The sequence below is a fragment of the Solanum verrucosum genome, unplaced genomic scaffold, assembly GCF_900185275.1.
Source record: "Solanum verrucosum unplaced genomic scaffold, falcon-dt-bn FXZP01000182.1, whole genome shotgun sequence".
In the NCBI taxonomy this organism is placed as follows: Eukaryota; Viridiplantae; Streptophyta; class Magnoliopsida; order Solanales; family Solanaceae; genus Solanum; species Solanum verrucosum.
The window spans coordinates 5161879-5178209 of NW_026020378.1; the positions used below are offsets into that span (position 1 = coordinate 5161879).

At 32.4% G+C, this 16331-nt stretch overlaps 2 protein-coding genes across 2 annotated transcripts; both read left to right on the plus strand.

Moving 5' to 3' along the window:
* Positions 1–5330: 5330 nt before the first annotated feature.
* On the plus strand, positions 5331–5696 carry LOC125838595 (non-specific lipid-transfer protein 1-like). Its single transcript, XM_049517652.1, has one exon. The coding sequence runs from the start codon at positions 5331–5333 to the stop codon at positions 5694–5696; it is 366 nt and encodes a 121-aa protein (XP_049373609.1).
* A 5520-nt stretch (positions 5697–11216) lies between these two features.
* On the plus strand, positions 11217–15998 carry LOC125838638 (uncharacterized). Its single transcript, XM_049517684.1, has 5 exons — positions 11217–11263; positions 12710–12836; positions 13816–14109; positions 15056–15193; positions 15771–15998. Exons 1-5 carry the CDS (start codon positions 11217–11219, stop codon positions 15996–15998), a joined length of 834 nt encoding a protein of 277 aa, XP_049373641.1.
* The last annotated feature ends 333 nt before the right edge of the window (positions 15999–16331 follow it).

Consider the following 16331-nt stretch of genomic DNA (forward strand, 5'->3'; position numbering starts at 1 on the left):
TGCAAATAATCAGGTAAAGCTATAAATTATTATTTGGCCTTCATATTTTGTCCAGATTAGTGTCCACAAAACACAAACTAATGTGACTTCACTTGCAGGTCTTTGAAAAGATCCATGAAGAACTGAAAGCTCGTTCTATGTTGCGTACCGCAGAAGAAACAAAGAAGAGGCTTTTGAGTGAAAAATCATCAGTTGAGGCAAAAATTGTAGAGCTGGAAATGAAGAAATCAAGTGAGGTACGTTGCCTAAATATTTCTTGTTCCGCATGGATCATATATTTGATATAAAGTGGAGTAATATTATAGTATTGAGCAAGATAGACTCTAGTAGTAATTCAATTACTTCTAAATTTAATAGTAGTACTGTGGCATCTTGAAAAGTACTCCCAACATAAACTATTTAGTTGTGATAGGAGTCTCAAACAACTCGAATCCACCTATATTATTACTATTTTTTCTTAAATGCAAATGAAATCAGGAGATTAAAGTGTGTTTGGGTGTATAAGTGAGTGCATTCATATGAATATCTGTCTTTTAGATTTATATTTGTGTATTTTATAACATACTTTGTCAAATTATAATTATATTTATCTTTTATTTGCAGGATGGACATGCATAATTGAACCATTGCTTCAATACAAGTACTATTGGAAGATCGGATTATTCAAAAGTTACTAGTAGGATTAGAATATAATTAATGACTTGCTTATTCTTTTTTCTTACAAGTACAAACATGCAAAAGTATTTAGTTCTTTGGACTATCAATCTTATATTGACCTTTGCAAGTTTATATAATTCTTAATCTAAATATTTGTGAAAAAATTCTAAAAGAAAACTGTATTGTGTATATAGCAGTTACTCACAAATTGTTGCTAAAAGTGTAGAAAATATTTGTACAAAATTTCTAAAAAGAAAATGTGTATTATGTAAGTAGCAACTACTTACAAATTGTTGCTAAAGTTGTATAATAAATATGTATTGCAATAAAAATTATTGTTGCTAAAAGCCTTCTAACAGATTATTAACTAACTTTTTGTCAATTTTTTTACAACAACTGATATTGTTGGTAAAAAAGTTAATTTGTGGCAACATTAAATTTTGTTGCAAAAAATTTTATAAGCCACAACTATATTAATGTAGGGCAACAATTATTTTGGTTGTAATAAGTTAGTTTTTGGCATCAATATATTTTGTTGTTGCAAAAACTTTTCGCATCAGCGTTTATTGCAACAACTTTTATATTGTTGCCAAAAGTACTTTTTGCAACAACATTTGATATATAGCAACAAAAAAAAATTGTTGGGAAATGCCTTTTTTCTTGTAGTGTTAGTGCAAAATGGTATCAACTTTAGTTGCGAAATTTGTTGGGAATATAAGTTTCACAAGTAATATATTCTAATATTGAAGAATATAAAATTTTCGCAAGAAAATTTGCAAGTGTTACTTGCGAAAATTTCCCCATGTAATTCACACTTTTCTAGTAGTGACGGACCAAAATAATTCAACTCCTATACATCAAGGACCATTTTGATCATTTTCTATAGGACCAACAACAACACACGGTAAATTATGAGAATAACAAGAGAACCAAAATATTAATGTGACAAATCTTTTCAACAAGAAAAAAAGAACAGGGCGCAAGATGACTAAAAAATAATATCACTAAAATAAACGAATTTTACACTTATATTTTCGAATAAAATATTCAAGAGAGTACTCCATACCAAAGAAAAAGTAATAATAATCAAGCACAACTCACTATAGTCACTACTAAAAATTATTGGAATTTCCTAAGGAGGTATATCGAAATGTCTTATTTCATTTCTTAATTGAAGAAATAATTAGAAAATAAAATAATACTCCCTCTGTTTCAATTTATGTGACTTACTTTTCTTTTTAGTCAGTTCCAAAAAGAATGACACATTTCTATATTAAGTAACAATTTAACTATAAAATGTATATTTTATCCTTAATAAAATGATTTATAGCCACATAAATTTCTATCATTCATTTTGAACCACAAATTTTAAAAGTTTTTCTTTCTTTCTTAAACTTCGTACCGACCAAAGTACCTCACATAAAATGGGACGGAGGGAGTAAGTACACAAATGAATAATAGCCTCAAGTAAAGATTTTCCTCATTACAATTTGATTATGTTTTAGCTCTAAATTTGAAAGAAAATTAATTTACTGTTAGATGAGTAATATTGTTAATATTGATCCAAAATAAAAAGACCATAAGTAAATCAGGTCGTGAATAATCAATCATCGTATTAGAAAAATTGAATATGTTCGATCTGTAATCATTAATATTGAAAATAATTTTAATTTGATGAACATGTTTCTCATCAAATTCATCGGTGGAAAATATATGTATTTCTAGCTGTGAATGTCACCCCCATTGACCAAACCCTTTGCTTTTGACGTTTCTCTCTTTCTTATAGGAGGATATCAAAATTTTCTTCCAAGAAAGGAGAAAAATTGACAAAAAAATCTGCATCACAATTTTTTCTTTTCCCAAAAGTCTTGCTGCCAAGCATTTTCATTAGTTATTTATTATATGACTCCTCAACTAACAATTCTTATCTCAGAAAGTGACTTAACTTTATTTTGTAGCATTTTTCTTTTGTTTTCCTTTTGGGAGCCACCAAGGGATATATATATTGGATGGAAATAAAATTGATCGATTGATTTGTGAACATTTTGAGTAGCTGGTAATGACTGATGGACAGTCCCCAGTGAACGTATGCCGTTAGTGGTGTTAGTCAATATGACTGATAGTTGAGTGGTGGATGTCAATGGTTGTAATAAGAAAATTAAAAGAATCATGAGACCTATAGCGCTTGAACACACAACTTTAGAAATTTTCGCAACTTCTTAACCACTAGAACAAACTTTTCGCTTGTATCAAGAGATGTTAATATTCTTATATATATTTATTGAACTAAAATTTGACCTCTATATACAATATGATTTTCTAGTGAAGGGGTGTCGCCTGACACCCATTAGCCAAGGGTGGATCCGCCCCTGTCTAAGTTCATGAGCTGACATATTTGGTTAAGATACAAATTACAAATAGATAAGTATAGGGCCCGTCCACCATCTAGTTTAAGATACAAAAATACACGTATTGCATGCGTCATATGTGAATCTTCTACGTCACATGTGCATTCCGTGCGTCACACATGTATCTCGTGTGTCACACGTGCTTCTTATGAGTCACACGTGCATCTAATGACAATAATTAATAAATAAATAAATAATATATATATATACGCTTTAATATCCTTTGTATTAAAACATGAAAACAAACTAAATGAATTCAATTGTCAAATCCTTCGAATTCCACTAGAGAGAAATTAGCATATTTTGAAGATAAATCACATACTAATTAACTTGAAATATATAACAAGAGAAAAAAAAGATAAAAGTACTTCATAATTCAAAAATATTTATTTATTTTGTATAATCTTCCAAAACTTTCACACTTAATAGTATCATGTTATTTGACATGCAGGCAGATATGGTTCATTTTGTCCTTTGCACATCACACAATGGCTCAGGTTCGTGCTACAGTTAGTTGGGCAGCGTCAACAATGCCGGCATAGGACTTCAACTTTCTGATCGGCCGATAACATGATTAAGTGTGAGTTTTGGAAGATTATACAAAATAAATAAATATTTTTTAATAATGAAGTACTTTTATCATTTTTTTTTCTCTTGTTATATATTCAAGTTAATTAGTATGTGATTTATCTTCAAAATATGCGAATTTCTCTCTAGTGGAATCCGAAGGATATGACAATTGGATTCAATTAGTTTGTTTTCATATTTTAATGCAAAGGATATTAGAGTGTGTATATTGGTGATATGAAATATATGCGGAATAATTTTATTAATACCTCACACACAAATTTTAGCAATATATATATTTTATGTGACACACGAGATACACATGTGACGCACGAAATGCACATTTCTTTCTTTCCATCCTCAGATCAGAGATGAAGTTGACAGTCAACTGTGAGTGGTGCTAGAGGAGAGTATGTTAAGACGCGTCCAAGATTCACATATGACGCATGCAATACGTGTATTTTTGTATCTTAAACTAGATGGTGGATGGGCTCTATACTTATCTATTTGTATTTTTGTATCTTAATCAAATCTGTCAGCTCATGAACTTAGACAGGGGTGGACCCATCCTGGGCCCTTTCGCCGGAAAATCACATTGTATATAGAGGTCAAATTTTGGTTCAATAAATATATATAAGAGTATTAACACCCCTTAGTCTACTGGTTAAGAGTTGTAAAAATTTCCAAGGTTGTGTGTTCAAGCCCTATAGGTCTTATTACAACCATTGACACCCCTTCGTGATAATCCTGAGCCGGCCATTGAACTTAGAGAGCTGTGGAGAAGCGGAGAAATGGAAATTGAAGCAACTATATTTTTTATTCTATTTGTCTTCCAACTTGGCCAAAGTTAAGTTTGTAACTATTCTGTCCTTTTTTGTTCCAACTTCCAACAAACGTTTAAATTGTTTATTGTAGTTAACGAGTGAAATCTAATTATTGTTCTGTCATTTGCCATTTTGAAAGAAATTACTGCATTTGCAAGATAACTAAAATGAAATATTTTTTGAATAAGATAAATTAGAAATTTTCAATGATTTTCTATTTATTTTTTTTACCTTGTTTATGTATAGCCATTTGCCATGCCTTCAGTTCTTGTCAAAGAGGAATTATTTTTGTGACTTATGGAGCACACGTTAGTAGTAGAATCTCAATTATTATTATGTTACCAGCCATTTCTATAATCATGATTTTACGAGGGCGTGATAGGATGTGTCTTGTCTTTCTTTCTTACTCCGCCTTGTGTGTGCAACTAATTAATAGGGTTAACTAGATGAATCTAACATTGTTTATCTTTCCAACACATGTCTTAAACTTAGTTGCCCAATAACAAGAATAGTCCAAGGTTCGGAGGCATCAAGGGTCACCTTTATAAACACCCGTCTCTCCCAAATAAGGGAAACATACAAAAGTAGTTGGAAAAACCAAGAAAGATGTCATTGTGAGGAATTTTCGTGCACCTATGTGATAGGTAATTTATCTCTCTCTGGAAAGAGTACTACTTTGCACTTTAGCAACATGAGAATGCATGTTACTTTTAGGACAATTATCCTCCTGTATCGAGCAATAGCTATTAATGGACAGAATGAATAGACTTTTGTTCTTCACATGTTTGCCATCCATACCTTAGGTTCATATATATACAATGTATACATCGATAAGGAAATCAATCGTACATATATCGCTGGCCATCTTCACAATATGCCAAACAAGCAACTATTTTCTTTGCTTCTCATTTGCATCGCGGTGGCTACAGCAGCATCTATAGCTGCTGAGGATGCAACTGTCGTGACGTGCAGCACGGTGTATAGTAGCCTCGAACCATGTCTTGGCTACGTATTAGGTGGTGGATTAAGCGTCCCATCAGAATGTTGCAGTGGGATTAAATCTCTCCACAGAGCTGCACATACCACAGCTGACCGCCAGCGCTTTTGCAGATGCCTTAAGAACGTTCGTTCAAACGCTACCGAAACTCGAATCAGCCGTGCTTCTAAACTCACTGGAATATGTAAGGTCAATGCCTTTTTCAAGATTAGGCCTGATTTTGATTGCTCTAAGGTCAAATAAGACACTTTCTTCTGAATTTTAATTGTTTAAATTACCTCGTAATCTTTCAATTCATAATGAGACTGAATATGTTTGTGTTTGTGTAATTTCCAAAAAGCTATTGATGTGTATGTGTTTATATATATATAAGCTCACATAGTTTCACTTTTTTGTAAGCGTTGTTACGTTTAAATAAAACAAGTACTCAAGATATATTAGTCCGAATAATTAAATAAGTAGGTTAATCGAATTTGCTTGTTTATGTTCAGTTCAATTTTATTGGACTAGTTTCATTGATTTGGGTCACGAATAATGAACTCGTGTTAATAAGTTCAAGATGTCATCTTTCTATGGGTCCAAATGTGTGACGTCAAATGACGTGTCATGCAAGTCAAATAAAAGAGCCAATAGGATAATATCTCATATCAAAATGACATAACATGCCTAGTCAAAATCAAACGTCAAATCAAAATATGTCAAGTAATACATACAAGTGATGATATATTTTGACCAATTAAATATTGTCATGTCAACTCCAATCTAATTGGCCAAAAGGAGTTTGTCCACACCACAACTCTTTCATTCTATAACTATGAAAATTGTCTTCATAATTCAAAAAAAGGGTTGGATATTGATAACAAGAAGCAAGAGAGCTCATGAAGAAAGGTCGTTAATTTTCTCTATATAAGTCAAGATTAGAAGACGTTCGAGATAAGATAATTGTTGGAATGCATGCGTCCACTGGTCTAGATGGGACCAGGTCCTCAGCACAGTTACAATAACAGAAAATAAACAACGTGCTGAAAGTAAAGATTGCACAACAACTTTACGTGGAAACCTCTTTGCTCAAGGGAGTAAAACCATGACCTGGCTTGCCAGGACTTTTCAAAAACTGCTTTCACTAATCTTCTCAAGCAAAAGTAAAAGCAAGTTTACAAACTGAGATTAGCCTACTAATCCCAACTCTAAGCAATACTTCCTATTACTTAGATGAGCTAGAGCAGATACAACACTGCCCACTAAGCTATCACCCCTAGATAACTTAGACTTTGCTAAGCGGATACCACACCGCCCACTAAATCAACTAGCTCCTAGATGACTTAGAATTTGACTAAGCAGCAAACAATGCTGCCCACTAAATCAGTTAGCCTCAACTGACTTAGACTTTTACAACGAACACAAGAATCTGAATCCTTTATAGATTAGGAACATATTTACAATATAAGCACAGAAGTAAAACTCCTAACACTACAAAAAAACCTGAAATTGCCAACATATTTTCCTAACAACTTTAGTTGGTTAGTATTTTACTAACAAATTACCAACATATTTCTAACCGAATTATTTTTGAAAACTTAACAACGAAATTCTAACAGATTACCAACCAAAATATTACCAACAAAATATTTTAGTTGGTAAATATGGCGGGAAACAATGGCACCAAATTTAGCAACTTTTTATTAATGAATTACCAACTGAAATATCACTAACGCACTTCTTTTGTTAGTAATATTACCAACGAAGTATATATCGGTTGGTAAATATGACAACAAATTTGTTTATATAATTTATTAACAAATTACCAATGAATTACTAACAAACCATTTACCAACGGCAATATTTTGTTGCTAAATTACCAACCAAATATAAATGTGTTGGTAAATTAGTAACGAAATGTGATTTGTTGGTAAACTTGCCAACAAATATCTAATTAGTTGGAAATTTTGCCGACGAATAAAGATTGTAGTTTGTAAATTACTAACATAATTAAAATAGTTGGTAATATACCAACCGATCATTAATCCATTTGGTAATATTTACCAACATATTAATTTTTAGTTGGTAATATTACACATGAATGTTTAATTGGATAGTAACTATTACCAACTGTGATAAAATTTATCAGTAAATTATTAAATTACTAACTTATATTTGAATAGTTGGTAAATTTACCAATTGAGAAGTTAGATTGTTTGGTAAATCATCATCTAGTATTGAAACAAAAGTAAATATTAGATAAATATCTTGAAGAAGCTGAACGTGAATTTTTTTCAGTGCACTAACGATGAAGAAGATGAAAAAGTGGTTAAGAATATGGACGCATGAGATGAACAAAATAATGACGATGCCTTATCTGATTATGAATCTGAGAAAATGGAGTATTTAAAGGTGTCAGTGATGATGAGAAAGCAATTGATAACCCAATGGAAAAAGTAAGGTCGTCATTTTGACCAAAAATGACTTTCCGGAGCTAGCCGCGATGACCAAAAATGACTTTGCTCAATATCTTTTAAGGTTTAGCCAAAATTTGACTTTGGTCAATATTTTTGGTAAACGTGATCGGATTAGAATTCCATAGTGTGATTAGCTTTATGGAACGTCATTTTTTATCTAATAGAATGGTTTGTTCGGGTTTTGAGGTTTTCATTTTCAGTTAGTGCCGTTAGTCATTTTAACTTTTAACTTTTGGCCAAAAATTTGATTTTGCTTGACATTTTTTATAAACGTGGTTAGATGAGAATTTCGTCGGCGTTGTTAGCTTCGGAAGGTCATTTTTTATCCAATAGGATGGTTGGTTCAGGTTTTGAGGCTTCCATTTTCAGTTTGTGCTGTTAGGCGTTTTAACTTTTAAATTTTGGCCAAAATTTAGATTTGGTCAATTTTTTTGGTAAATGTGCTAAGATTAAAATTCCATCAGCGCGGTTAGCTTTGGAAGGTCATTTTTGGTCTAGTAGGATGGTTGGTTCGGGTTTTGACGCTTCTATTTTCAGTTTGTGTTGTTAGGCGTTTTAACTTTTAAGTTTTGGCCAAAATTTAAATTTGGTCAACATTTTTGATAAACTTGCTCAAATTAAAATTTCATCAGCATCGTTAGCTACATAAGGTCATTTTTGGTCTAGTAGGATGGTTGGTTTGGGTTTTGAGGCTTTTATTTTCAGTTTGTGTCGTTAGACGTTTTAACTTTTGGCCAAAATTTGACTTTGCTTAACATTTTTTGCAAACGTGCTCAGATGAAAAATCCATCAGAGGGCTTAGCTTTGAAATTTCATTTTTGGTCTAATATGATTGTTGGTTCGGGTTTTGAGGCTTTCATTTTCAATTTGTACCGTTAGGCGTTTTAACTTTTAAGTTTTGGCAAAACTTTAACTTTGGTCAATATATTTGGTAAACTTGGTCAGATGAGAATTCTGTCAGTGTAGTTGTATCTGGAAGATTTTTTTTTCTAATAGGATTGTTCATTTGGTTTTGAGGGTTTCATTTTCAGTTTGTTCCGATAGGCGTTTTAACTTTTAACTTTTGGCCAAAATTTGACTTTGGTCAATTTTTTTGGCAAAGGTGCTCAAATGAGAAATCTGTCAGTGCGGTTGGCTTTGAAATTTCATTTTTGTTCTAATAGGATTGTTGGTTCGGGTTTTGAGGCTTTTATTTTCAGTTTGTACCGTTAGGTGTTTGTTTTAACGTTTAAGTTTTAGCCAAAATTTAGATTTGGTCAATATATTTGGTAAACGTGGTCAATTGAGAATTCCATCAGCGTAGTTGTGTCCGGAATGTCATTTTTTGTATAATAGGATGGTTTGTTCCGATTTCGAGGTTTTCATTTTCAGTTTGTGTCATTAGGCGTTTTAACTTTTAATTTTTGGCCAAAATTTGACTTTGCTTAACAGTTTTTGTAAACATGCTCAGATGAGAATTTCGTCAGTGCGGTTAGCTTCGAAAGGTCATTTTTGGTCTAGTAGGGTGGTTGGTTCGGGTTTTGAGGATTTTTTTTCAGTTTGTGTTGTTAGACGTTTTAACTTTTAAGTTTTGGCAAAAATTTAACTTCGGTCAATATATTTGGTAATGTGGTCAAATTAGAATTCCATCAGTGTAGTTGTGTCCGGAAGTTCATTTTTTTGTCTAATAGGATGTTTGGTTTTTTTTTAGGTTTTTGTTTTTCAGTTTGTGCCGGTAGGCCTTTTAACTTTTAACTTTTGGCCAAAATTTGAGTTTGGTCAATTATTTTGCTAAAGGTGCTCAAATGAGAAATCCGTCAATGGGCTTAGCTTTGAAATTTCATTTTTGGTCTAATATGATTGTTGGTTCGGGTTTTGAGGCTTTCATTTTCAGTTTGTGCCGTTTGGCGTAAATCTTTTATGTTTTGGCCAAAATTTGACTTCGGTCAACAGTTTTGGTAAACATGCTCGAATGAAAATTTTGTCAATGCGGTTACCTCGAGAAGGTCATTTTTTGTCTAATAGGATGGTTGGTTTGACTTTTGAGGCTTTCGTTTTCTGTCTGTGCCGTTAGACGTTTTATCTTTCAAAATTTTAGCCAAATATTGACTTTGTTAAAAAAAAATCATAAAGGTGCTCGAATTAGAATTTCGTTAGTGCGGTTAGCTTGGGAAGGTCATTTCTGGTCTAATAGGATGGTATGTCCGGGTTGTACGAAGAAGTAGTAGAGGCCTCTTTCTTTTGATTTAAGTCTACAATTGTGATGAACGTGTCTATTGAAATATGTGTATTACTATTACTATTAATTTAATATCATGTACGAACTTTAAAAACATTAGCTATAAATCTTTATTAGACCTAATTTGTATTTAGAGAAAAGCTCCAATATGTTATCGAACTATTAGAAATGACTCATTTAGTCGGCACAAAATATCTACAATTCATGAATACATAAATATATTTTATTGGAAAGTTAATTAACGTAGTTTATATATATATATATATATATATATATATATCATGTGAAAATAAAGATATGTCGTGTAACATGTTTACATACTACACTCTAAACAATTTTCTATTTAGTCAATACGAAAAAAATGACACATTTCTTTATATGAAAAATCTTTCAACATTATCAACATTGTATCCACGTTGGATCTCACTCATTCATGTCCAATTAAATTAACTATATCAAATAAATTAGAATAAAAAATAGTACGAAATATTTTTTATTTAAGTTTTCACCCTTATATTTTTTTAAAAAAAAACCCCACTTAACATATATTTATAACTTAGAAGAGGGAATTTTAATAAATAATATAGAAAGAAAAAGAGAAAACAAAAATTGATGTCCATAAAGAGCAACAAAAACGTAGGCATATTTTTTATTTTAGTTTTCACCCTTATATTTTTTTAAAAAAATAACCCACTTCATATATTATAACTTAATAGAGGGAATTTTATTAAGTAATATAGAAAGAAAAAAGAAAATAAAAATTGATGTCCTAATACAACAACAAAATCGCAGGCGGAATAGACAAGAACAACTATCAGCTCACTTTGTTCTTCACTAAGCTGAATGAACAAGAAAAAATTCATCAAGAATTCCCTATGCTTAGCTAGATCGAACTGGATAATCTTCTTACTCATCTGTTTTCTAAGTTCCACTACATATCAATGATAGATCTCCTCTCAAGAGTGGAACATATTCAGCTACAAATCGCCTAAATTTTCATCTCAAGCTCTAATCCCCAGCAGTGATTTCATATATGGAGTATTTCATAGAGAAAATCGGGTCTTGAATCTTTCAAGAGTATTACAACTCATGGACTGCATCTCAGATCTACAGAAAGACCCACATCGTGTTTCTGGGTATGTCTTCATCCCCATTCACCCCTTTTTTATTCAATTAATCATTGCATGTGTTGCTTGTTCTTGCTGAGAGGTATTTAGCTTGTTGTAGATTTCAGTTCTTGTTCGAATTCCTGCGTATTATTACATTTCTGTATTTTAATTTCATCACTTTAAAGATTGGATTTTGTTTTTGACTTTATTTGTGGTGAATAAAAAAGTATCTTAAAAGAATTGTACAAATACTTCAAATAAAAATTGGAAGAATTTATTAAATTTGAAAGGAAAAAAAAAGGTTGAAAAGAAGAGAAAAAAAAGCAAAAACTTTTCCTGCTAAACTCCCCACCTCCCTAAAATACGAAGACTTGCACCACTATTTAGTTTTTTTCTCTAATTTCTGCCCACGTTCAGCATTACTTTTTCTAAATCCTTTTCATTTTAATCCCATTTCACAGATTGTCTCCGACTACACTCACCCGCAATTCATCTGCCGCTCTTGGATTCTCAGTATCACAATCCTTTCCGCTAAGTGGTAAGTATTCTTTATCAAGCTTAGTTTCTCCTTTTTGTTTGATTCAATCAGTCAATTGTAGAACTTCTGATGTGCTCTATTTTCTCATTTAATATATAGCATTCATATAGTGAATATATAGACTTGTATTTTTGAATCCCCTTGATATGGAAATTTCTCTAACATGGTTGTGAATTGGGTTCACTATTCGGTACACTATTTTTGATCCCCCTACTAAAAGATAAGTTTATATTTTTTATAGATTAAGTCACATCATTCAAAACTTAACAAAGTGATTATGGAATTTAATAAAAGTACTTACTGTTTGAAAGTGCAAACAGTAAGTACTAAAAGAGAGATATTACATTTTCTAGGAGGTCAATTTCCTTTCAACTATTTCAATCACAGTATAATTATAATGTCATTTGTTACATGTTTAAAACTATAGAAGATGTAGAAGAACATAATACTTTTCATTGCCTTCATATTTTGAGTTACATGTTTTATGAAGTTTTGATTATACGAAGGTACTAAAAAAATGAAGCTTCAGTGGAAACATTTGTCTTGCTGCCTTGATTATAAATTGCACCCTTTTTAACTATTCACATATTTTATAATTATAATGTCATTTGTTAAAAAATAGTGCATCTTCTTATGTTCTCTTATATTGTTTTAACTTGTGATTGTTTTTAAGTTAATTGAGTCAAATATTTCCGTTCCCGTTATTTAGGAATGATATCATATTACTATTTATTTGAATAGGACTTTGTTGGAGTTATTTTAGGAGAAAAAGTTGTTATTTAGTTTATATATATACAACTTGCATACCTGCTGTAAAAAATAGAGATTTCCAGTTCAAAGTTAAAACAAATAACATTATTCTATATTCCATTTTCTGTTATACTGCAAATTTCTTCTTTTCAATTCTCTGTGTGCTTTTGTTATATTTATACAAGTTTGGAGCCAAGTAACGATGTATCTCGGGAGATCACAAAAATCTTTAAGGAAAAATTGGATCCCGAAGGATATGATTGGAAGTCAGTTACACCAGAGATTAAGGACTTCTACTGGGAGGAGTTTAAGGTAAACTATACTATCTGTTTTTCTTAGTAACTATTGATTTATTACGAAAGTAGAACTCTACAGATCAAACAAGAACAAAAGAAAAACATAGCTGATGAAACAGAACCACTACAACTAGCTAAAAGATAAACTTAGGTTGTCTCATCTGCTACATCTAGAAAAAAAAAGAATATTTAGGGATACAAGTTCATAGTTTCTAATAATGAAGCAAAATTTCCTATTGTTATTACTGTTATGAAACACCTCTTGGATTGCTTGCCTAACTATAACTTCAGGTTGTCTTGGTGTGCCTTTGAAAATATGTTGATTCCTTTCCATCCAAATATGGTATACACTACCAGCCAAGACAACTCTCTATATATCTGCTTTGTGACTCTTTCCTTTCATTAAATTACTTGCCCAGTCTACTTCATCCTTCCGTCCCGTAGGAGCTCTTGTTATGCCCTGCCACTATAACAACTTAGTCCATACGTTCTGGGAGGAAGTACATTGATAAAGCAAGTGCTCTATAGTATCGTTTGTATCTCCGCACATTGGACAACTCATATAATCAACAATGCCCTATCCAAGAAACCAATCTCTGGTGTATAATCGTCCCAGTATATCCAAGTACATAATGAATGTCCATTTAGGTGGACCACTGTTACTGCAGCTAACCTCCTCCATGAGACTTTTTGATAATTTCCTCTAATCGTCACATATAATTTTCTAACAGAGCATTTGGCCTTACTTCCAAGTTTAGCCATGTTCATTCGAGCTTCTTCAATATACTTTCTCTCTTACCAGACTTGTTTCAACACCCATTATACTTGTTTTGGTACATCTTTTGATACGTAATTGTGTCTCCTTCTACTATAATATTCATGTACTAATTATACCCATAAATTCCATTTTACTATCATTTTATTTATGTATTTTATTCATTTAAAATTTCTATTATATCAATTCATGTGATATTTTTCTTTCCCTTTTTAAACAGAAGCGATTCCATTGGAATATGACAACTGAAGGTTCCATAAAGGATCATTTTATAAAAAAATGTTCAATACAATACAAGGGTATGCTATGTGAAGCAAGATCCTCTGAGGAGAAACGAAAAAATATCCCAAAATCTGTTTGGGAGAGCTGGAAGCCTCACTATGATACTGACAATTTTAAGGCTAAATCTGCACAATGTTCCAAAAATCAACTAAGTGAGAAATGTGGTGAAGGATCTGGTCCCTCGCGCCATACTGGAGGCTCCCGGACTCACCGAGAGCATGCAAGAAAACTGGTACAATTATTTTCATTTTGTCAAGTTACAGTTTTTTCAACGTTATTCTTCTAGCAATAACTTTGATGGATGTGATTTCTATTTTAGGCGACTGTTCTAGGACGGCCACCTCATCCACACGAACTTTTGAAGAAGACACAACCAAAAGAAACGATGAGTTTGTGGATCTGAAGTCTAAGAGCACATATGTAAGTAACACCAAACATTGTTGATTATCTTTCTTAATTTCTGTTGAGAATTTACTTAGTCGTCATTCATCATGTTTATCCCAAATATTAAACACATGGTTATAATATTTGAAGATTATAATAAGGGAGTTTAATGTCATATTACTGCAGTTGATGTCTCTATATAATTTTCTAGTGTGGAGGAAATCTTTAACAGCTAACAAAACATCATTGTGCATCACTGGCCCTGCTTTATCAGTGCAACCGAGACTATCTATAATCTCTTGGTTGGTGACTTCAGTACATAGAATAGTTTGCTATTCTAGAGTAACTGTAGGTCCCCTTCTCATAGTCGATATGTCTACTTCTGGTAGCGTAGGAGCTGCAGAACCCATAAGACTCTTCTAAAATGTAACATTTTCGGTTTGTATGACCTCAAGAGTTGTAAGGTTGGTTCTTGATAGAGTAGTTTGCTGTTCTAGAGTAAGTGTAGGTCCCCTTCTCATAATCGATGTCTACTGCTGGTAGCGTAGAGGCTGCAGAACCCATAAGACTCTTCTAAAATGTAACATTTTCAGTTTGTATAACCTCAAGAGTTGTAAGCTTGCTTCTTGATAGAGTAGGTCCCCTTCTCATAATCGATATGTCTACTGCTGGTAGCGTAGGAGCTGCAGAACCCATAAGACTCTTCTAAAATGTAACATTTTCAGTTTGTATGACTTCACGAGTTGTAAGCTTGGTTCTTGTTAGAGTAGTTTTCTCTTCTAGAGTAAGTGTAGGTCCCCTTCTTGACTGATGAATCTGGCAGTATTGTTGTACTTCCTGTCTCTGCTGAAAGTGCAGGATTGTTGCCAAAACGTATAGCTGGAGCAAAAGGTTCTGACATTGTATTAGAAGCAATACTGGAGGCAGATGTGGCAAAGAATGCCAAAGAATTTTTCTCACAGCCACAAAACCAATTAAAAAGTGAATGATGAGGTTTACTTTTCAACTTTAAGACCAATTCTGTAATCTTATTAAAAGACAACACATTAGAGGTTTACTAAGTTTATGGTTCTTTTGAAGCCTATATGTTAGGCTTCCTCGTGTTTAGGCAATGTGAATTACATTGCATCTAAAAAGCATAGATTTGCATAGAATAACTTAGTTTTGGTAGGTTTGTACTTTTGTTTGGTGATCCTCTATATCCTTCCTTTCAAAAGTTCTTAGCATGTTTAGTTGTATGATTTTGAACTATCATAGCTTTACTAACTAATATGAAATGCTATCTTTTCAATTCTGGAAAAAAAAAACTTAGTCCCTAAAAGACTATTTTTGTACACTGAATATGAACTACAGGTGCATATGTCAAAATAAATATTAATTGCAGCTGTAGAAATGATAAGTGTGGTGGTATTGTCAATGACAAAGATGGTCGACTAATATCATTTGTCTTGTATATTTATAATCGCTAGACATTTTTTCTTAACATATTATCATTTATTTATTTTTCAGGATGCTGTAATGGCTAAGATAACATCTGCATCTCAGCTTGTAGATGAATCTGGCGAGTCTCCGACAGTAGATTTTTCAAAGATTTACATGGATGAAGTGGGTGGGGTTAAGAAGACATGTATATATGGTCTTGGTTCTCAAGTTGTTTTCTATGAGAACGTTGGTTCATCATCTGCTTCAACTTCCCAACCTCAAGATTGTAGTTTTGATGCTCGAGTGAAGGAATAAGTTCAAGAAATGAAGGAGGAGATGAAACATGAGATGAGAGAAAAGATGAGAGAAGAGTTGTATGAAGAAATGAAAAACGAAATGCAGCTAGAAATGCAAGAGCAAGTTGATAAGATTCTCCAAGAACGTTTGCCCATCCTCATAGCTGGGCTGCCTAAACCACCCCCTGGTACACTGCCCGCTGGTACACCTCCAACTGGTACACCACATTAGCTTAGACATGACCCATCATCAAATGATGATATGAGTCATTTAAAATTTCCAAACTATTGTAGGCATATCTTTCATTGTTTGTTTCTGTATTTGGATTTGTTTTGAACTCTTCATCTTAGC